This window comes from Silurus meridionalis, chromosome 27 (assembly GCF_014805685.1).
Source record: "Silurus meridionalis isolate SWU-2019-XX chromosome 27, ASM1480568v1, whole genome shotgun sequence".
In the NCBI taxonomy this organism is placed as follows: Eukaryota; Metazoa; Chordata; class Actinopteri; order Siluriformes; family Siluridae; genus Silurus; species Silurus meridionalis.
Window position 1 is genome coordinate 349,676 of NC_060910.1, and position 25,325 is coordinate 375,000.

A 25,325-nucleotide genomic window follows, 5' to 3' on the forward strand; every position below is an offset into this window, starting at 1 on the left:
TCTCAATTTCACTGTACAACACCCTGATCATGGCTATGAAACCAGGGTTGAACCCAAAGCTTTCCAGCACCTTCCACAAATATTCATGCTCAACCTGGTCAAAAGCCTTTTCCGGGTCTAGGGAAAACAGACCAGTATTAAAGCCCAATAGCCTGGAGACATCCAAAATGTCACAAATTAAGCATACATTGTTAAATATTGACCTGTCAGGCACACAGTAGGTCTGGTCATGGTGAATGATCTGCTCCATCACCTTTGTCAGTTTAAATGCTAATGCTTTTGACAGCAGCTTGCAGTCAGTGTACAGTAGTGACACTGGGCACCAGTTCTTCAGGTGGATTAGGTCTCCCTTTTTTGGCAGCAGGGTCAGGATGGCTCTCCTGCAGCTCATTGGTAGCTGATCACCTCTGACAATGTCCTGTGGGGCCTTCAGGACATCCTGCCCTATTACTGCCCAGAATGCCTTGAAAAACTCCACAGGGAGACCATCTATACCTGGCACCCGCCCCTTCTCCATGCTCTGGAGAGCCTTCTGAAGCTCAGCCAGTGTCAGCCCCTGGTCCAACTACTTGGCCACTGACTCTGTGAGCTTTGGCAGGTCTTTAAGGAAGCTCTCCTCCACTAACTGTGCCTCGGACCTCTCACTGCTATACAGCTTAGAGTAGAAGCTGACTGTCTGCTGGCGAATTTCAGAAGGCTCTGACACAAGATCCCGATTCTGTTCGCACAGCATGCATGATTCTTTTTTTTGTCCATTCTTTTGTTCTAAACTGAAGAAGAACTTAGAAGGAGCATCCATCTCAGTGACGCTTTTAAACCATGAGTGGGACCAGCACCCCCTGTGCTGTAGTGTCCAGCAGGTCGTTCATTTTTGCTTTTTTGCTTTTGAGGGCAATATGCCCTCGATTTTCTGTGGCCGTTTAGAGATCTGGCAATGTCTCTTGTGACATTGAGAGTGAACTGTTGACAGAATTCTTTGATCTGCGCTTTAAAAAAATAAATAAATAAATAAAAACCCCACAATCTATCAGACTTCATCAGAGTTCTCCCTATTGACCTTTGTTATCAGCTTTTTTAATCTAAAGATTTCCTGATCAGTAAGAGCTCCTTCTCTTCTAAAGTGCTTTATATCATTGACAAACTGCTTGCGGTCCGGGAAAAACTCCTCAACTAATACGTTCTTTTGCCACTTGGTTGTTCTTAAAAACTCTGTCCTCAGCGCTGTATAATACGTTTAACGGTTCCTCCTGTGAGTCTGGTTTAAAAACTAAATCAGACTTTGCATCTTCACTGTCTGATTCAGGTTCCTCCCCCTTTATGTCTTTCTTTGCCTGCTTCTTGCCTTGTCCCTACCTCCCTTCTTTCTTTTTGTCGCTACTTTGAATAGGGGCTCATCTTCCATCTTCATGTCTCCCCCGTCTCCTTGCACTGGTGTAGTGACTGGTGTCTCCTGGTGACAGCTCTGCACCCCTGTGCCTGCCTCTGCCAGCGCAGACAGCTTCAATGCTGCTCCAGAGTCCACTGGGACTTTCTTGGTTTCGCAAGGCCTCTCCAGGCCCGGTTTAGCCAAACAGGGCTTCTCCTGGTCTAGTTCAGCTGTGCATGGCTTCTTTGGGCACAGTTCAGCAGAGCAGGGCTTCTCTGGGGTGGTTATGTTGTTAGTGGAACTCTGGTCTACAGTCTGAACTTGGGGTTTATGCTCCCTAGGCCCTGGTGCAGCAGCAGTTACGGGGCTTTCAGCAGCAGGTTGAGCTGAAGCCGCAGGGGGAACGATTTCAGCAGGTCCAGCTGCATCCTGCCCCAGTCGCTTCGAGACACTGTGTTCACTCTGTCTTTCGGGACAAGTGCGCACAAGATGCCAAACTGACCACATTTAAAACATTTTATTTCTGAATCAGTGAAAACAAAGATGTTGTAGTGAAACCCATCAATCCTGAACTTAAAAGCCACGTTTAGTTCCTCAAGACCTTCATTCAGGACCATAAACACCATCCTCCACCAAGTGCTTAACTAGTGGGGACTTACAGCTGAGGGGGATCTTCTCTTTATTGGGAAGACGGTTTGCCTGTACCGAGACCGCTCTTTCTCGGGAAGAGAGCGAGATGAGAGAGAGAGGTTGGGGAGAGAGGGGAGGTGAAGAGAGAGAGAGAGAGAGAGGGGGCTGAAGAGAGAGAGGGGGATAAAGAGAGGGGGGGGATTTTCCCTTTAATTTTTTCTCTGTTTTTGTTGGATTTTGTTCATCATTAAGAATCATAAACAAACATGTAGCAGCTCCCAGACTAAAAAAATCTTCTCGCTAAACTGCTCACACGACACGAACGGCTGCCACAGAAGTCCACAGTGTTCTATCACCGAAGTTGCAGATCCCAAAAATAATCTGCAGCAGGGAAACTGGGGCTGAAACGGTGTAGTGTGCACTCAGCCTTCCACCCCATACAAAGCCCTAACACAGTTAACATGGCTGCAGAGGAAACCTGGATAGCACAGAACTTTAATCCTCAGGAACATCATGAAGAACCAGACTTTACTCATCCTCACAACATTCCATCAATCAGGGGTGGAAATAAAAATGAGGAAAACATCAGAATGTTTGGCTATGGGAGATTTTCCTGCAGTGTTGAGAGGAGATGATATTACGTTCATTAGAAATACCAGTGGACCAACAGCAGAGCCCTGAGGGACATCACGAGTAACGCGGAGTGTAACGTGAACAGCAGCATGCTGGGTAATAATCTGTGTGTGTTCTTATTTTGATAAACAGATGAAAAACAGTTAAGTCTGTCCTGGGGTCATGGAGGTGGAGATCATCTTAGCAGGAAGCAGGAGATCTCCCAGGAGAGCAGATTCAGTAATGTGATAAAAGTAAAAACCAGATTGAAAAGGAAAGTCTGGCTTTAGAGGTTGCACAGCTACCACTCTGTCCATCACTTCTGATAAAAAGATGGAGGTTGCAGAGCGGTGTGTAATTGGCAGTTGAGGGCAGGAGAAGTGTGAGAGCGTCAGGAAAAAAACAGGAGACAGATGTGTATTCATCAGATGAGCCAGTGGAGTAAAAATGACAGTTGCAGAATGTGGAGTTTGGATCAAGCTGACAGGCTGAAGAGGTAATGAGGTTAGAGAGGTGAGGACTGTGTGAGAAAACAGAGCCGAGGGCAGAGCTTCCAGGTTAAACACCAATTAGCTGTAAATTCCTTTCACTGATATCATGTGTGCAGCATCTTATTTAGCATGCTAACCCCACGCTTCCTGCTAGCAGGAGCACACGCTAACATCAGCAACTCGTCAGAAGCTCACACACTTGTTCCACTTGTACAGATTTATTTATTTATCATGAGTGTGATTCCCAGTCCTCCAGCATCAGTCAGAAAATAACAAAACTTTATAGATTTTATTTTTCAGAAATCTGTTTCCTGATTAGTTTCCCATGTGGAGGCGTGGCTTCAGTGTTACTAAGATTTAAACTCCAGACGTGTTTTATTGTCATGTGACCTACTGAAGCATGGCCACGCCCCCTACAACAAGCTGTTATTTTAATCATTTATGTTTTTAAAAGAGGCATCGTATTATAATTTAATTATTAACATACATCACAAAGCCACGCCCACTTCTGTGATACACAGATTATTAATCCCACATGAACCAATCTCTCTCTCTCTCTCTCAATCTCTATCTCTGTCCCTGTCTCTATCTCTCACACACTCTCTCTCTCGCTCTCTCTCTCTCTTGTTCTCTGTCCCTGTCTCTCTCTCTCATTTACTCTCACTCACTCTCTCACTCTCTCTCTCTCTCTCTCTGGTGCATGCTGGGAGGTCACGGGTAAGATTGTGCGAGCGAAAAGCACAAACTTTTATTTTTCTACTTTTTCTGTGTCATTTTAGTTAAATATATTAAATCACCGGTTATTAAAAAAATAATAATAATAAATAATAATAATAATAATAATATATATATATATATATATATATATAGATAAATAAATAAATTTAAAATAAAAAAATCATGATGGCGTGTGATGGCGGCGCGACCGAGCGGCGGTCTCCAGCTGGTCTCACTCTGGCAACTGGGGGGCTGTAGGTGAGCTTGTGGACTTCGCGAACATAATGTTGTTGTGGCGGATGAACAAGGCCATCATAGTGTTTGTAAAGAAGAAACATCTGTTGGATCAGCTGACCGAGTCCCCTCGTAGCCAATGAGAACAAGAGCGCGAGCTGTCTTGATTCGAGAAGGAAGTGAGCGACATTAACACGGTGTCGCTAAATTGTACACCCCCGGAGCTGAAGCATGTCATGTCGTTTAGGTGGCGTGTGCTGATGTTCCTGAAGAAGCCCTCATTGGAGATCTCCTTCAGTTACACATGAAGGTAAATCCTACTTGCTGTATGGAAGCACAGAGAACATTAAGTGCTTTGATTGTGGAGACATCGGGCATAAAAGGGTCACATGTCCACATAAAGCACAGCCTAGCGAGGAGGCAGAACCAAGTGGGGTGAAAGTGAAGGAGATACATACAGTAGTGGACAACGTTAAGCAGGCAGGCTCATGCTGCTGCTGCTGCAGAGACCACCACGGTCCGTCACACACTGGATGAACAGGCACAAGATGGCAATCATGAACTTCTACTGAACTGTAAAATTCACAAGATCGAGACTTTACAGACAAGGAAGTTGGAGAAGTGGGCACACAGAGTGGTGGTTTGGTGGAGAAAACCAGAGGAGACTCCATGTTAATAGAAAATACTAGTGCAGGGAGTAGTTTAACAATGCAGGGGGACAGTGCAGATACAACAACGACAGGGAAGCATTGAATTAACCACAGAGGACATCAAAAGCACCACAGAGCAGGCTGGTGTGGCCAGTGGAGATTGTATGGAGGTTGCTCAGAGGAAAGGTATGTACTTGACAGAAGTTGCTATTATGGACAATGTGCAGGGTGCTGTGGAGGAGGTAGGGGGCAGCACAGGTATCAACTGCAGCAAAGAAAAAGAGTTCTGCTGCACTTTAGAGGAGTTAAACAACTTCCTCGATAAAACCTTTGCAAAGATTGTGAATATTGTTGACTTCTTCCCTAAACTAAATTACAGAAAGAAAAAGAATTGGTCAAATCCAATCACATGGGTCTTTCCTGTCTCTGTACACCTGTCCTTTTCTGCTCTCTCTTCCTTTTCCTAATAGTCCTTATGGAGCAGCTGAAAGTAGGAACCATTAACAGTAACGGGGCAGAGATAAGAATAAGCGAGCCATAGTTAAAGAGTTTATTAAACACAAAAACATTGATGTTGTTTTCCTACGAGAAACACCGTGACAGAGAAAATGAAACTGAATGGAGGATGTGGTGGGAAGAGCAACTGTTTCTCAGTCATGGGACAAACTTCAGTGCAGAGGCAGCAATTTTATTTTCAAAAGGGTCAAAGCAAATGTCCTACAGCGCACTGAGCTAGAGCCGGGTCAGGTTTTAATTCTACGAGCAGAAATCAGAGGAACACGGTTTTTATTGGTAAATGTTTACGCTTCAAACGTGGGAGATTAAAAATGTCTGATAAACATAGGGATGCAGAAATTAAGCATGATAGTAACCTGACTATAGTAATGGGGGGAGAATGGACCTGCACCATCAACTTTACAGTGGACCGGAACTCATACCTCCAGAACCGGAACCACACATACAGTCCAGTGAAGCATTAGATGAGGTTATTAAAGCATGCAGTCTGTTAGATGCCTGGAGAGAAAAGAATGTAGGCATGAAACAATACACATGGCATAACAGTGTCAGATAGGAAGAAGAGTGTTCCATACCCCTGTGGGTTCTCAGATCACCACATGCCATTTAAAGCTAAACTGCTCCAAGACCAGGACTTCTGTGTTAATTTTACAAATCAAGAGGAATGAAGGCAAAAGAAGAGGAGTTTGATTCCTTAGGAACATGGTGGGAGGTTGGGAAATCACAAATTAAAATGTTCTGGCAGCAATATACTACATACACAACACTGATAAAGAACTCTATTGAGGAATTCGAAAGAGAGAACGAAAATCTAGAAAACATTTATGTTAGCGATCATAATGTTTTCTAGATTTTCGTTCTCCTTTTTGAATTCCTTGCAATTCCTGCAACCGCATTGTGAGGAGGAACTCACTAGAAAAAATAAAAGAAAGCATTAGGTTTATATCTTCACGAGCAGGCTTAGGAAGGCCTCATTTCCAACATCAAAGACACTGATGCCCCAACCTCCTACTTCTTCAATCTAGAATGGAAAACCAGACCTCAGAACCAAATGCTGTACCTAAAGCTTCCAGAAGAAACTGCAACTGCAACACCATGGGAAATGAGAGACATTGCAGTAAACCTGTACAAAGAGCTGTTCCAGTAGGATGTCATTAATCCGCAGTGCAGAGAGGAGATACTGAAGGAACTACCAACACTAAGCAAAGGACAAGCGGAAGTATTGGAATTGGACATTGAGTTCTACTAAATATCTGATGCAGTACAGCAACTAACCACTGGGTGAGCACCAGGAATTGACGGACTCTCAGTTGAATTTTACAAACACTTCTGGCAAACAATGGAAACAGATCTGTTCGAGGTTTTGAAATGGTCTATGAGCAACAGGAAATTACCCACCAGCTGTACACGGCCCGTTTTATCTCTTCTCCCTAAAAAGGTGATTCAGGTGTTCTAAAAACCTGGAGGCCTGTATCACTGTTGTGCACATACTATAAGATCTTATTGAAATGTTTATCGAACAGCCTGAAAGAACACAGTGATGCAGTAACAGACTCAAGTCAAACATACAGTGTTCCTGGATGTACAATAATGGACAATGTTTCTTGTACTTGACATGATTGATCTGTGTAAAACTGAATTCTCTTAATTTGGGTTTTTTTTGCTCAATAGCTCATGAAAAAGCATTTGATAGAGTAGAACACACATCTTTTTAACACACTGGAGGCGTTTGGGGTGGGTACATGTTTTTTTAGCATGGATCAAACTTTTATACTCTGGTGCTTGTATTATGCTCAAGGTAGGGGGAGGGCTTAGCTGTCCGTTTGGGTTGCAGCAGGGATTAAGGCAAGGGTGCCCTTAGTCGGCGCAACTGTACAGCGTAGCAATAGAGCCACTTTTAATACAACTCAGGAAGCACATGCAAGGTCTATTAGTGCATGGACAGCAAAAGACAGTGGTACTATCAGCCTATGCAGATGACGTAATGGTTTTTATCACAAAACAGGACATTCAGGCCCTTACTCATAGCCTAACAATATACCAAGAGGCATTCCTGGTACAAATAAACTGGAGTAAGTGGAAAGCTTTATTACAGAACAGTGGCAAGACACGACAAACATTTGTTCAGCCTAAAACTAAAGGAGATGCACGTATCAAGAACAACCACTTTCTACCAGTCAGTCCTTAAAGTGTGGACTACCGTCCTGAAGGCAGACAGAACAAACAACCAACCCTGCTACTGTGTGAATGAGGAACCATTATTCAATAACCCACTGATCTAAGCAGGAATCCTGAAATCAAGGAGTGTTTGCCAGCGACTTCAAAGCGCTGGAATAATGAATCTTGGGGACTTGAGGGTCAGTGGAACCTGGAATTCTGTAACTGAACTCAGTCAAGAAACAGGAATTCAGTCCAATCATCTGCTGCAGGAAATGCTTAGGGATGTAATGCAGGCACTGCCTCCAGAATTCAGGGAGGCTTTAGAGTGAGGCTCTGGTGGAAACCGGCAGCACTTCCCCAAACTCTCCATCTCTGTGGCGGCCAAACAGCAACAAAAAGAAGGAAACCTACTCTCCTTCAGGACACCACAGCTCACCAACTTTGAAAATGCCTCCAAAAATGCAATATACACAGTCACAATAAAGGTCATCCACATAAACTCTCTGGTTGGTGTAAAGGACTCACAGTGGTCAGACTTGCTGGCGCCAGGCTCCTCCCTTTATAGAGAAGCGTACAGCCGATCTACAGTGGAGGATTGTTCATGGGGCTGTGGCCACAAACAGACATGTGGCACATATCAACTCCACTGTAGCTACATGTCCGTTCTGTGGCAGAGAGGAAACGCTGGACCACCTCTTCCTTAGATGCAACAGACTTAGAGATATGTTCAATACACTGAGAAGTTGGACAGGGCAGTTGGGGCAGACACTCACAGAGAACCTGATTATCTTTGGTCCCAAACACTCAGCTGCAAAGAAAAAGACAATCTGTACAACCAAATTTATAAGAGGCCAAGCCGAACTAGCTACCTGGCTTACGAGAAAAAATCAAACACCAGGCAGGAGAACACTGAATCCAGTTCAGCTGATAAGAACTCTTTTGAAGGCCAGGCTGAAGATTGAGGATGACACAAGGCTGAAGGCAGGAGTGCTGTAAGGTCTGGGGGAAAGGGGAGGTTCTGTGTAGTCTCGAAAATTAAGCACTAATCTTAAACTTTTAAGTGAAAACACATACTCAAACTTTAACACGCACTTATCTGTTTATCCATTCATTCATTTATTCATTCATTCATTTACTCATTTTTTTTACCTTTTTTACTACGTACTCCTATGATTGTACAAATACATTTCTTAACAAAACTTTTAGACCAAATCACTCTCTCTCTCCCTGTCCCTGTCTCACACTCTCTCTCTCTGTCTCACTCTCTCTCTCTCCCTGTCCCTGTCTCACACTCTCTTTCTCCCCTGTCTTACTCTCTCTCCCTGTCCCTGTATCACTCTCTCTATCTGTCCCTGTCTCACACTCTCTCTGTCCCTGTCTCACTCTCTCTCTCTCTGTCTCACTCTCTCTCCCTGTCCCTGTCTCACACACTCTCTCTGTCCCTGTCTTACTCTCTCTCTCCCTGTCCCTGTCTCACTCTCTCTCTGTCTCTCTCTCTCTCTGTCTCACTCTCTCTCTCTCTCTCTCTCTCTCTCGCTCCCTGTCTCACTCTCTCTGTCTCTCTCTCTCTCTCCCTGTCCCTGTCTCTCTCTCTCTCTCTGTCTCACTCTCTCTCTGTCCCTGTCTCACACGTTCTCTCTCACACTCTCTCTCTCCCTGTCCCTGTCTCACACTCTCTCTCTCTGTCCCTGTCTCACACTCTCTCTTTGTCTCACTCTCTCTCTCCCTGTCTCACACTTTCTCTCTCTCTGTCCCTGTCTCTCTCTCTCTCTCTCTCTCTCTCTCTCTCTCCCTGTCCTCTGTCTCACTCTCTCTCCCTGTCCTCTGTCTCACTCTCTCTCTCTCTGTCCCTGTCTCACTCTCTCTCTCTCTGTCTCTCTCTCTCCCTGTCCCTGTCCCTGTCTCACACTTTCTCTCTCTCTTTCTCTCTCTCTGCCCCTGTCTGTCTCTCTCTCTCTCTCTCTCTGTCCCTGTCTCACTTACTCTGTCTGTCTCGCTCTCTTTCAATCTTTCTCTGTTCTTATCTCACTCCCTCTATCCCTTGTCTCACTGTCTTCATCTGTCTATGTCTCAATGTCTCTGTCTGTCCCTGTTTTACTCACTTACTCTCTCTCTCTCTTTCTCTCTCTTTTAATCTTTCTCTGTTCCCATCTCACTCCCTCTGTCCCCGTCTCAATGCCTCTGTCTATCCCTGTCACACTCTCTCTGTCTGTCCCTGTCTTACTGTCTCTGTAAAGGGGACAGAATGAAGGGGTGGAAACAGGAACAGGTCTGTTGCCATAGGAACATGTGAGGCTGAGGGTAGCGTTGATGTGAGTTTGGATGATTATGTTAAATGTTTAGTGGGAGAAGAGAAAGAGCTTTGTCTTCTTTATAAACCTCTGGAATCTGCACCGTCTGGGAATGTGTTTAAATCACGTCTATACGCAGCCACCCAGGAATCAGCAGCAGCAGCAGCAGCAGCACGGCATCGGACAGAACAACACTGTCAGCTATCAGCGTTAATTTCCAGCCCTGAACACTGGAGTGGAAAATCGATTAACTCTACTTCAGGGAGTAAATAAAGAAAAACTATCAACTCCACTCACATTTTATTGTTTCTGCATTTTAAATGGACTGGAAGCTACTTTTACTCTGTGTGTGTCTGTGTGTGTGTGTGTGTGTGTGTGTGTGTGTGTGTGTGTGTGTGCGTGTGTCTGAGTGTTTAAAGAGACATTTTTAAAAAAGCCAAAAAATAAAGACAGCCAAAAATAACGAACACAAGGAGACGACAGCATAAAAGAGACAGACAGACAGACAGACAGACAGACACACACACACACACACACACACACACACACACACACACACACAAAGGATGGGGAATGTCCAAGGAAGTGACCTTTATGGACTAAACACACACACACACACACACACACACACACACACACACACACACACACACACAAATGAAACACATCTATTGAATAAATAATGAAAAATTTGCATGACACTGAAGGATGTCTCTCTCTCTCTCTCTGTCAATAGAGACATCAGCACAGAGACAACTACACACACACACACACACACACACACACACACACACACACACACACTTCCTGCCCAAGCTGCACCTGACAGATAAGAGCCTCCTCACTCTATTCATCCTCTGCTCTGGTCTGAAAATACCTCTCTATCACGTCTCTCTCCATCACAGCAAGTGTGTGACTTTTAATGTGTGTGTGTGTGTGTGTGTGTGTGTGTGTGTGTGTGTGTGGCAGCGCAGACACAAAGGGACATATATGGACACACAGGGATACACAGGGACAGACATGGACAAAGACATTGATACACAGGGACAAACAGGGACACACAGGGTTACACACAAGGATACACACTGGAGCAAATGGACACACAGGGACACACACACACGGAAACACACAGTCACATACCCAGAGGCAAACAAGAACACAAACAGGGTCACACAGAGAGACATACACACAGACATGCACAGGGACACACAGAGACAGACATGGACAAACAGGGATACACAGGGACATGCATGGACACACAGGGACAGAGGGATACACAGGGACACACAGAGACAGAGATGTATACACAGGGACACAGAGGAATACACAGGAACAGACAGGGACAGACAAAACACACATGGATGCATGGGCACACAGGGACAGACATGGACACAGGGGCACACAGGGACAGACATGGACATACACCAGGACAAACAAGGATACACAGAGGGACACACAGACACACACAAACAGGGACACACACGGACACACAAAGGGTCACACAGAGGGACACACACAGGGACATATACAGGGGAACACACAGGGACATATACAGGGACACACACAGGGACACATACAGAGGAACACACAGGGACACATACAGGAGAACACACAGGGACACATACAGGGACATATTCAGGGGAACACACAGGGACACGCACAGGGACACACACAGGGGCATATACAGGGACATATACAGGGGAACACACAGGGACACATACAGGGATACACACAGGGACGCATACAGGGACACACACAGGGGCACACACAGGGACGCATACAGGGACATATACAGAGGAACACACAGGGACACACACAGGGACATATACAGGGGAACACACAGGGACACGCACAGGGACACACACACAGGGGCATATACAGGGGAACACACAGGGACACACACAGGGACATATACAGGGGAACACACAGGGACATTGATATCGATTAAGAATTTAGATTTCTCAAGAGTCACTGCCACTGCTGAAAGATCCATAATGACACGCAGTGTCGTGTATAATAGAAACAAGCACATGAAGAAGACCTGCACTACTGACAGAAGCTGCTGTTACAGAGTGTGTGTGTGTGTGTGTGTGTGTGTGTGTGTGTGTGTGTGTGTGTGTGTGTGTGTGTGTGTGAAGCAGGATGTGTACAAAAGAAAGCCACAAACTGCAGATGACTTCTAACATCATCCCACTGTCTGTCTCTAACTCTACCAAAGTCACACTTTGTGGTGTGTGTGTGTGTGTGTGTGTGTGTGTGTGTGTGTGTGTCTATCAGCAGGACTCCATTTCTAATTCGGTCCTCTCGGTCTGAGTCCTGGCGTCCCTTCATCATCAGTTGCTACACTGAAACACAAACAAGCTCACACAAACACACACACAGAGCACCACTATACGTACACACACACACACACACACACACACACACACACACACAAAAGGAAACCTTTTGGGGAAGAGAACACAGAGACCACACCTCCTCTAAGACAGAGGCCACACCTCCTCTAAGACAGAAACAAAGCCTCAATGCCTGATGAAGGTTTATATTAAACTGGACAGTTCATGTGTGATGTTATTATAGCCAGATGATAGGCCACGCCCCCTAACTGTAACCCTGTAACTGGGTGACTTAATGGAAATCTGTGTGAGCAGGTGGATAAGCATCAGTATCATGTAGGACCTCCTCAAACCACATCTAATTCCACATAGATTAAGAACCACTTCTCAGCAGACCCTGATCATGAGACCCTCCTTTCCTTCCTGAAACTCCTCTTCCTCATGTTCTTATTGGACAAGCAGCAACAAGTTTTACACTGTAGAAGCTCCAAGTCTGAGGAACGATATGAGAAACCTGTAGTGTTTAAAGACTATAATCACACTCTTGATGTCACCCAGATGAGGATGGGTTCCCCTTTTGAGTCTGGTTCCTCTCAAGGTTTCTTCCTCATAACATCTAAGGGAGTTTTTCCTTTCCACAGTCTCCATGCTGCTCATCAGGGACAAATACACACCATTCACCTTCAACTTTCACCTTCAACTTTATAATTTCTGTAAAGCTGCTTTGAGTTAAAAGCGCAATAGAAATAAACTTGACTTGACATGTAACATCTAGATTAGACTACTGTAACACTTTACTGTCTGGGTGTTGGAGTAAGTGCAGAAATAAGCTTGTATTGTAGAGTAGTGTAGTGTGGTGTAGTGTAGAGTAGTGTAGTGTGGTTGTGTAGTGTTGTGTGAGTGTAGTGTGTGTGTGTAGTGTAGTTGTAGAGTGTGTAGTGTTGTGTTGTGTTGTAGAGTAGTGTAGTGTGCAGTGTAGTTGTGCAGTGTAGTGTAGTGTGGTGTGGTTGTGTGGTGTTGTGTAGTGTGGTTGTAGTGTAGTGTGTGTGTGTGTGTAGTGTTGTGTGTGTGTGTGTAGTGTGGTGTAGTTGTGTAGTGTGGTGTTGTGTGGTGTGGTTGTAGTGTAGTGTGTGTGTGTAGTGTAGTGTGCAGTGTAGTTGTGTGGTGTAGTTGTAGTGTGGTGTGTGTGTGTGTAGTGTGGTGTGGTGTTGTGTGGTGTAGTTGTAGAGTAGTGTAGTTATGTAGTGTTGTGTAGTGTGGTTGTAGAGTAGTGTAGTGTAGTGTGTGTGTAGTGTTGTGTAGTGTAGTTGTAGAGTAGTGTGGTGTAGAGTAGTGTAGTTGTGTAGTGTAGTTGTAGAGTAGTGTAGTGTAGTGTGGTGTAGAGTAGAGTAGTGTGGTGTAGTTGTGTAGTGTTGTGTGGTGTGGTTGTAGAGTAGTGTAGTGTGGTTATGTAGTGTAGTTGTAGTGTGGTGTAGTTGTGTAGTGTAGTGTTGTGTAGTGTAGTTGTAGAGTAGTGTGGTGTAGTTGTGTAGTGTTGTGTAGTGTAGTTGTAGAGTAGTGTAGTGTAGTTGTGTAGTGTAGTGTTGTGTGGTGTAGTTGTAAAGTAGTGTAGTTGTGTAGTGTTGTGTAGTGTAGTTATGTAGTGTAGTTGTGTAGTGTAGTGTTGTGTAGTGTAGTTGTAGAGTAGTGCAGTGTAGTGTGGTGTGGTGTAGTGTTGTGTTGTGTTGTGTTGTGTAGTGTAGTTGTAGAGTGTGTAGTGTGGTTGTGTAGTGTAGTGTTGTGTGGTGTAGTTGTAGAGTAGTGTAGTTGTGTGGTGTAGTTGTGTAGTGTAGTGTTGTGTAGTTGTAGTGTAGTGTAGTTGTGTAGTGTAGTGTTGTGTAGTGTAGTTGTAAAGTAGTGTAGTTGTGTAGTGTTGTGTAGTGTAGTTGTGTGTAGTGTTGTGTGTGTGTAGTGTAGTGTGGTGTAGTTGTAGAGTGGTGTAGTGTAGTTGTGTAGTGTTGTGTTGTGTAGTGTAGTTGTAGAGTGGTGTAGTGTAGTTGTGTAGTGTTGTGTAGTGTAGTTGTAGAGTGGTGTAGTGTGGTTGTGTAGTGTTGTGTGGTGTAGTTGTAGAGTGGTGTAGTGTAGTGTAGTTGTGTAGTGTTGTGTTGTGTTGTAGAGTACAGTTGTATATTTGAGTGTCTAAAGAGAGAAAGATGTTGAATTAAATAAGAATAATTATTAATTTCAATTGTTGTTTTATAATTGTTTCCCTCCATCCCTCTATTACCCTAATGACACTGTGTGTGTGTGTGTGTGTGTGTGTGTGTGTGTGTGTGTGTGTGTGTGTGTGTGTGTAGTGTGTGTGTGTGTGAGGACTGATCATAGACACTCATCTGCACAAACACGTCAATATTAACACACACACAGCTATTGTTCTTTGATGGACACAAGGCCGTAGGAGAAAGAGAGAGACAATGGCAATGAGAGCACTTAGGCTGCGCTCCAAACAACACCACACACACACTCACACACACACACACACACACACACACACACACACACACACACACACACACACACACACACACACTCTGACTCAGACACTTCAACTGGAGGGTGTAGTGGAACAGGAGATGAGAGAATCACCCCAACATGACTCTCTCTCTCTCTAATGATGGGTGTGTGTGTGTGTGTGTGTGTGTGTGTGTGTGTGTGTGTTCTCTCGGCACTGACACTCACACTAATGAAGTGTAGAGGCTTGCTAACCTCGTTAGCATTTTCTCATCAGCATTTGAGAAGTGGCCGTTATCAAGAGAAACGGATCGTACCATATGGGAGTGTATTATGTTACTAAACACCCCCGCTCACTGATCAATCCCCTAATCTGCTGGTTAATAATTAGCTGATTATTGTGTGTGTGTGTGTGTGTGTGTGTGTGTGTGTGTGTGTGTGTGTGTGTGCGTGTGCACGTGTGAGAGAGACTTAATTATTTAATACTTTCTAATTTACTACTGAGTTTTAGTCATCATTGTGGTAATAATGCAGCTGGACTCACATGCACACATACACTTTTACACACTCACACAAACTCTAACACACGCACGCACACACGCACGCACACACACACTCATGCATACATGCACACACACACACACACACACACACGCACGCACGCACGCACGCACGCACACACGCTCACACACACAGACTTTGGAATGCTGATGAGTGTTAAATGCGCTAAAAGGAATTCCTGCAGTAAATGAGTTAAATGTTCTATTAGTGGAGGATGTAATTCTTTTAAAATAGCAAGCAGGCAGACACACACACACACACACACACACACACACACACACACACACACACACACACTCACAAACTACCATAGTCAGAGATCAAGTGAGCTGTTTCTGTGGCTCAATATTACTTAATATGAGTGTGTGTGTGTGTGTGTGTGTGTGTGTGTGTGTGTGTGTGTGTGTGTGTGTGTGTGTGTGTGAAGGGTGGGTCAAGGCTGTGTGGATGCTTTTACGAGCTGAGTAGCCTTTACCTGATCCTTATAAAGCCAAGTAATCCCTACACACACAGACACGCAAGCACACACACACACACACACACACACACACACACACACACACACACACAGGGGCGGGGTTTAGCACTCTACAGATTCAGCATTTAATTGGATTATTCGGGGGAACAGTAAAGAATGAAAATATTTTCCAGGAAGTGTTTAATCAGAAATGAAACATAGCTGCTCACTCACCCACACTCCCACACTCACTCACCCACACTCACCCACACTCCCACACTCACTCACCCACACTCACTCACCCACACTCACCCACACTCACTCACCCACACTCACCCACACTCCCACACTCACTCACCCACACTCACTCACTCACTCACCCACACCCCACACTCACTCACCCACACTCACCCACACTCCCACACTCACTCACCCACACTCCCACACTCACTCACCCACACTCACTCACCCACACCCCACACTCACTCACCCACACTCCCACACCACTCACCCACACTCACTCACTCACTCACCCACACTCACTCACTCCTCACCCACACTCACCCACACTCCCACACTCACTCACCCACACTCCCACACTCACTCACCCACTCTCACTCACTCACTCACCCACACCCCACACTCACTCACCCACACTCACCCACACTCCCACACTCACTCACCCACACTCACTCACTCACTCACCCACACTCCCACACTTACTCACCCACACTCACCCACACTCCCACACTCACTCACCCACCTCCCACACTCACTCACCCACACTCACCCACACTCCCACACTCCTCACCCACACTCCCACACTCACTCACCCACACTCCCACTCTCACTCACCCACACTCCCACACTCACTCACCCACACTCACTCACTCACTCACCCACACTCACCCACACTCACTCACTCACTCACCCACTCCCACACTCACTCACCCACACTCACCCACACTCCACACTCACTCACCCACACTCACCACACTCCCACACTCACTCCACACTCCCACACTCACTCACCCACACTCCCACACTCACTCACCCACACCACTCACTCACTCACCCACCACTCACTCACCCACACTCACCCACACTCCACACTCACTCACCCACACTCACCACCCACACTCCCACACTCACCCACACTCACTCACTCACTCACCCACCCACACTCACTCCACACTCACCCACTCACCCACCTCCCACACTCACTCACCCACTCCACCCACACTCACCCACACTCCCACTCACTCACCCACACTCACCACTCCACACTCACTCACCACACTCACACTCACCCACACTCACACACTCACCCACACTCCACTCACTCACCACACTCACCACACTCACCACACTCACCCACACTCACTCACACTCACTCACCTCACTCACCCACCCACACTCACTCACACACTCACTCACCCACCACTCACTCACCCACTCACTCACCCACCACACTCACCCACCCACACTCACCACTCACTCACCCACACCACCACACTCACTCACACCACACTCACTCACCCACCCACACTCACTCCACCCACACTCACACTCACCACACTCACCACCACTCACTCACTCACCTCACTCACCCACACCACTCACCCACCCACACTCACCACACTCACCACACTCACTCACCCACTCACTCACCCACTCACCCACCACTCACCACACTCCCACACCACTCACCCACCCACACTCCCACACTCCCACACCACTCACCCACACTCACCCACTCACACTCACCCACACCACCACACTCACCACTCACTCACCCACACACCACTCACCCACCCACACTCCACACTCACCCACCACCCACACTCACCACCACACTCACTCACACTCACCCACACACTCACTCACTCACTCCACTCACCCACTCACTCACTCACCCACCACTCACCCACACCACCACACTCACTCACCACCTCACTCACCCACACACCACTCACTCACCCACACCACTCACACACTCACTCACTCACCCACACTCACTCACACCCACACTCACCTCACTCACTCACCCACACACTCACTCACCCACTCACCACACCACCACTCACCACACTCACCCACACTCACACACTCACTCACACCACTCACTCACCCACTCACCCACACACTCACTCACCCACACCACTCACTCACCCACACTCACCACACACTCACTCACCCACTCACCCACACTCACCACTCACTCACTCACCCACTCACCCACCACTCACCCACCCACACTCACTCACCCACACTCCACTCACTCACCCACACTCACCCACACCACTCACTCACACTCACCACTCACCCACCCACACTCACCCACACTCACACTCACTCACTCACACACCACCACTCACCCACCACTCACCCACACCCCACACTCACTCACCACTCACCCACACTCACTCACCCACACCACTCACCCACACTCACCCACCACTCACCCACACTCCACACTCACTCACCCACTCACACACTCACTCACCCACACTCACTCACTCCCCACACTCACCACACTCACACACTCACTCACTCCCCACACTCACCACCACTCACTCACTCCACACTCACTCACCACCACACACTCACCACTCACCACACTCACCACCACTCACTCACTCACTCACTCACACACTCCCACACTCACTCACCCACACTCCCACTCACTCCACACTCCCACTCACTCACTCACCTCACTCACTCACTCACCCACACTCACCCACACTCACTCACTTACTCACCCACACTCCCACACTCACTCACCCACACTCACCCACACTCCACACTCACCCACACTCCCACTCACTCACCCACACTCACTCACTCACACTCACCCACACTCACTCACTTACTCACCCACACTCCCACACCACTCACCCACACTCCCACACTCCACACTCACTCACCCACACTCACTCACTTACTCACCCACACTCCCACACTCACTCACTCACTCACCCACTCACCCACACTCCCACACTCACTCACCCACACTCACCCACACTCCACACTCCCACACTCCCACACTCACTCCACACTCACTCACCCACACCCTCACCCACACTCCCACTCACTCACCCACACTCCTCACCCACACTCACTCACACCCCACACTCCCACTCCTCACTCACTCACCCACACTCCCACTCACTCACCCACACTCACTCACCTCACCCACACTCCCACACTCACTCACCCACACTCACTCACCACTCACCCACACTCCCACACTCCACCCACACTCACCCACACTCCCACTCACTCACCCACTCACTCACCACTCACCACACTCCCACACTTACTCACCCACACTCACCCACACTCCCACACTCACTCACCCACACTCACCCACACACTCACTCACCCACACTCACCCACACTCCCACACTCACTCACCCACACTCCCACACTCACCCACTCACTCACTCACCCACACTCCACACTCACTCACCCACTCCTCACTCACTCACTCACCCACACTCACCCACACTCCACACTCACTCACTTACTCACCCACACTCCCACACTCACTCACCCACACTCACCCACTCCCCACACTCACTCACCCACACTCCCACACTCACTCACCCACACTCACCCACCTCACTCACCCACACTCACTCACTCACTCACCCACACTCACTCACTCACACTCACCCACACTCCCACTCCTCACTCACCCACACCACCCACACTCCCACACTCACTCACCCACACTCACTCACTTACTCACCCACACTCCCACACTCACTCACCCACACTCACCCACACTCACCCACACTCCCACACTCACTCCACTCACCCACACTCACCCACACTCCACACTCACTCACCCACACTCACCCGCACTCACCCACACTCCCACTCCTCACTCACCCACACTCCTCACCCACACTCCCACACTCCCACACTCACTTACCCACACTCACTCACCCACACTCCCACACTCACTCACCCACACTCACTCACTCACTCACTTACTCACCCACACTCACCCACACTCCCATACTCACTCAACCACACTCAACCACACTCACCCACACTCCCATACTCACTCAACCACACTCACCCACACTCCCATACTCACTCAACCACACTCAACCACACTCCCATACTCACTCAACCACACTCAACCACACTCACCCACACTCCCATACTCACTCAACCACACTCAACCACACTCACCCACACTCACCCACACTCCCACACTCACTCACCCACACTCCCACACTCCCACACTCACTCACTCACTCACCACACTCACTCACCCACACTCCCACACTCACCCACACTCACTCACCCACACTCCCACACTCACTCACTCACACTCACTCACCCACACTCACACTCACTCACACTCACTCACCCACACTCACTCAACCACACTCAACCACACTCACCCACACTCACCCACACTCCCACACTCACTCACCCACACTCACACACACTCACCCACACTCACCCACACTCACTCACCCACACTCCCACACTCACTCACCCACACTCACTCACTCACTCACCCACACTCACCCACACTCACTAACCCACACTCACTCACCCACACTCCCACACTCACCCACACTCACTCACCCACACTCACCCATACTCACCCACACTCCCACACTCACTCACACTCACTCCTCACCCACACTCCCACACTCACTCACCCACTCACTCACTCACTCACCCACACTCACCCACACTCACTCACCCACACTCCCACACTCACTCACCAACTCACCCACACTCCCACACTCACTCACCCACACTCACCCACACTCACTCACCACTCACCCACACTCACCCACACTCACACTCACCCACACTCACCCACACTCCCACACTCACTCACCCACACTCACCCACACTCACCCACTCACACTCACTCACCCACACTCACCCACACCACACTCACACTCACCCACACTCCCACACTCACTTACCCACACTCACTCACTCACACTCACTCACCCACACTCCCACACTCACCCACACTCACTCACCCACACTCACCCATACTCACCCACACTCCCACACTCACTCACACTCACTCACCCATACTCACCCACACTCCCACACTCACTCACACTCACTCACCCACACACCCACACTCACTCACACTCACTCACCCACACACTCACCACTCACCCACACTCCCACACTCACTCACCCACACTCACCCACACTCCCACACCTCACCCACACTCCCACACTCACTTACCCACACTCACCCACACTCACTCACTCACTCACTCACCCACACTCCCACCCACACTCACCCACACTCACTCACCAACTCACCCACACTCCCACACCACTCACCCACACTCACCCACACTCACCCACACCCACACTCCCACACTCACTCACTCACTCATTCACCCACACTCACCCACACTCCCACACACTCACACTCACTCACCCACACCACTCACCCACATTCACTCACCCACACTCACTCACCCACCCACACTCACTCACCCACTCACACTCACTCACCCACACTCACTCACTCACACTCACTCACCCACACTCACACACTCACTCACCCACACTCACTCACCACACTCACTCACCCACACTCCCACACTCACTCACCCACACTCACATTCACTCACCCACACAAACTCACTCACCCACACTCCCACACTCACTCACCCACACTCACTCACTCACCTCACTCACTCACCCACACCCACACTCAATCACCCACACTCACTCACCCACACCCACTCACCCACACTCACTCACACTCACCCACACTCACATTCACTCACTCACTCCCACACCCACTCACTCACTCACCCACACTCACATTCACTCACTCACTCCCACACCCACTCACTCACTCACCCACACTCCCACACTCACTCACCCACACTCACATTCACTCACTCACTCCCACACCCACTCACCCACCCACTCACTCACTCACTCACACACACTCACTCACTCACTCACCACTCACTCACCCACACACCCACACTCACCACCCACACTCCCTCACCCACACTCACATTCACTCACTCACTCACTCATCTCTTTACTCCCTACACCCTGCTCTTTACTCCCTACACCCGACTCTTTACTACCTACACCCTGTTATTTACTCCCTACACCCGACTCTTTACTCCCTACACCCATCTCTTTACTCCCTACACCCTGCTCTTTACTCCCTACACCCGACTCTCTAAGCCCTACTTTCTATCTGCTACTCCCTTCCCCATACACCCTATTCCCTAATCTTTACTCTGTACTGCTATTATGGGCATTATATACTTAATGAACACACACACACACACACACACACACACACACACACACACACAGACAGACAAGTCTAAAAAGAGTGAGTGTGAATCCATTTTTAGTGGGTGTGTCCCAGGGGATTATGGGAGTTTTTCCTCTCAAAGCGATCAGATCTTTTAACGAGTTCTAACGATCTTCACTTCCTGTCCAAGTGTGCACTACAGAGTGCTAATGAGGAAGAGAGAGAGAGAGAGAGAGAGAGAGAGAGAGAGAGATATTAAGGCTAAATCAGCAGTACCCTGGTGCAGGACTGACAGTGACACAGTAGCAGTGAGAACCTATGTGTGTGTGTGTGTGTGTGTGTGTGTGTGTGTGTGTGTGTGTGCGACCTCAATGTCACCCCGTCTCTCCTGTATTCAGTAGGGAGCATCTCAGCAGCTCTGACGTGCTGAAGGAAGGAAGTGTGTGAGGACGCATAAGAAGACGCAGATTTATAGATTTAGAATCGGGACACGACCCAAAGTGCAGCGCACTCCACACTGTGACTCTGAAAAGTGCGAGGTGTTTCTCCATCAACTGCATTTTCACCTCACTGTCAGGAACAGAGCAACATCATGACATCATCATCAGGCTGTGTCCCAAACCACCATTCTAATGCACTAAACAGTAAATAATAAACCAAAACTATTCCCTTCAACACTGTACATATTTATCACTTCATTTTATAGGCTAATATTTAGAACACAGTTCTAAACTCACTGTCACTCTCAGACCTTCAGACACGCATCAGATACACAACAGACACATCAGACAAGCATCAGACATACATCCACCCCATTCCCTTACTCTGCCCTCCTTCACCACAAGAGGTCCACCCCATTCCCCAACTCTGCCCTCCTTTACCACAAGAGGTCCACCCTGTTCCCTTACTCTGCCCTCCTTCACCACAAGAGGTCCACCCCGTCCCCCCACTCTGCCCTCCTTCACCACAAGAGGTCCACCCTATTCCCCAACTCTGCCCTCCTTCACCACAAGAGGTCCACCTTGTCCCTCAACTCTGCCCTCCTTTACCACAAGAGGTCCACCCCAGTCCCCCACTCTGCTCTCCTTCACCACAAGAGGTCCACCCTGTTCCCTTACTCTGCCCTCCTTCACCACAAGAGGTCCACCTCGTCCCCCCACTCTGCCGTCCTTCACCACAAGAGGTCCACCCCATTCCCCAACTCTGCCCTCCTTCACCACAAGAGGTCGACGCTAATCCCCCACTCTGGCCTACTCCCCCAACAGGTCCACACCATTCCCCCACTCTGCCCTCCTTCACCGAAACAGGTCCACCCCATTCCTTCACTCTGCCCTCTGCCCCTTAGCAGATCTGTCCAAAACCTCCACCCTGCCCTCCTGCCCCTCCAGTGAAAATCTTAGCATTTTTAAAAATAAAGCTGTATCATTGCTCTCTGACTCCAGGTTCTTACACACACACACACACACACACACACACACACACACACACACAGACACATTCATCACGCTGATGTAGCAGCAGCTAACACACACGATTCAACATTAAACACTTATTATTACACTCAGCACACACACTGTACACTCCTAAACACCATTAATCAATCAGCATTTACAGAAACACCCAGGGAGATGGGAAGACAGAAAGAGAGAGAGAGAGAGAGAGAGAGAGAGAGAGAGAGAGAGAGAGAGAGAGAGAGAGAGAGAGAGAGAGAGAGAGAGAGAGAGAGAGAGAGGATGAAGGAGGATGACTGGAAAGAGACAAGGGAGACAGTGGGAGAGACAGACAGAAAGGAAAAGAGAGGCAGAGAGACAGAGGAGAGAAAGGAAAGACAGGGAGAGACATAAGGAGACATAAGGAGAGACAGCAGGAGAAACAGCGGAGAGAGAATGGGAGACATGAGGAAAGAGGGGAAAGACATGGGGATAGACTGAGAGAGAGAGAGAGAGAGAGAGAGAGAGAGAGAGAGAGAGAGAGAGAGAGAGAGAAAGAAGGATAGGAAACAAGAGGAAAGAATGACAATGAGAAAGATAGGCGGTGCAACGGGAGAGACAGTGAAAACAGAGGGAGAAACAAAGAAACAAGAAAGAGAAGGGAGAGACAGTGAAAGAAACAGGGAAGAGACAGATGTGAGACGGGAGAGAGACAGAAGACAGGAAGAGACAGGGAAGAGACTGAAAAGAGACAGGAGAGAGAGAGGGGAGAGACAGTAAAGAGAGGGGGTGAGACAGGGAAAAGGCAGAGAAAATATGGGAAAACGGGGAGAGACAGTGGAGACAGGAGGAGAGAAGGGAGAGACAGAAGGAGACAGGGAAGAGACTGGAAAGAGACGGAGGAGAGACAGTGGGAAAGATGTGGGTGAGACAGGGAGACAGACAGGGAAGACATGTGAAGAGACATAGGAGACAGGAGGAGACAGGGGAGAGACTAGAAAAATAAACAGGGAGGCAGTGGAAGAAACAGGGGAGACAAAGAGATTGACAGGGAAGACAGAGGGAGAAACAGGGGAGACAGGAGGAGAGACAGTGGGAGAGACAGTGGAAAAGACAATAAGAGATTTGGGGAGAGAGGATCTAAGGGGAGAGACAGGAGAAGAGAGGGGAGAGACAGCGGGGAGACAGGGAGAGACAGTGGGACAGACAGAGGGTGAGAGAGGATGGGGAAAACAGGGAAGATGGGAGGAGGGACAAAGAGAGACAAGAGGAGACAGAGAGAGACAGGGAGACAGGAGGATATAGGAGATATTGGGAGAGAAAGGGAGATAGGAAAGGGGGGCAGAAGAAGAGAGACAGACAGTGGCGATAGGCAGAGAAGAAAAGAGAAAGTGTGAAAGTACCTGATAGAAATTGTGAGTGTGTGTGTGTGTGTGTGTGTGTGTGTGTGTGTGTGTGTGTGTGTGTGTGTGAGTGATGCTGTACCTCAGTGTGAGCTGTTCGGTGGTAGACACAGTGTTCATCAGGATTTTGAATTTGACCTTCTGTCCCTGTTTAACGGGGAGAGATGGCATGATGATCTCCACGTTCTTGTCCAATCTCACCCTCGTCCCATCACTCTTACTATCCCCGGAGGATAGGGTCACCAACCCGATCCGCTGCATGTCCCCTACGCCCTTTCCTCGGTCCCTCCCACCTGCACACTCAGCGTCCCCACCGTCTGCAAGCCACAGGGAGTAATGCAGCTCAATAGCCGGCTCCTGCAGACGCCTGCGACTCAGCACCGGACTGAACCATGACATAGGGACATTTAGCTGGACAACACACATTCCCAGAATACCCTGCAGTCTGCAAGCAGCGGAGATGGAGTCATCCGATTGATCCCGTGTCCCCACGACGCATACATACGGTAAGTTCTCCAGAGGAAGGTCTGCCTCCTTCCACCTGTGTCCAATCATATAGAACAAAACATATACCTGAGGTTGCTCTGCCCCAATTGATGAGCTTAGCAGGTGAGCTTTTACTTTCCAGCTCAATAAAGGTTTCGAGGAAGAGACAGGGCCTGCTCCAGGAGTTAGCCCCACCCCCTGCA

At 48.4% G+C, this 25,325-nt stretch overlaps 1 protein-coding gene across 1 annotated transcript in view; it reads right to left on the reverse strand.

The window, feature by feature from the left end:
* si:dkey-215k6.1 (transmembrane protein 132D) overlaps nt 1-25,325 on the reverse strand; it is a 151,463-nt gene that overhangs the window by 75,997 nt on the left and 50,141 nt on the right. Inside the window, 1 exon segment of the mRNA XM_046841701.1 lies at nt 24,719-25,325. This exon segment is cut by the window's right edge and continues 276 nt beyond it. Within this exon segment, the coding sequence (XP_046697657.1) occupies nt 24,719-25,325 (607 nt within the window).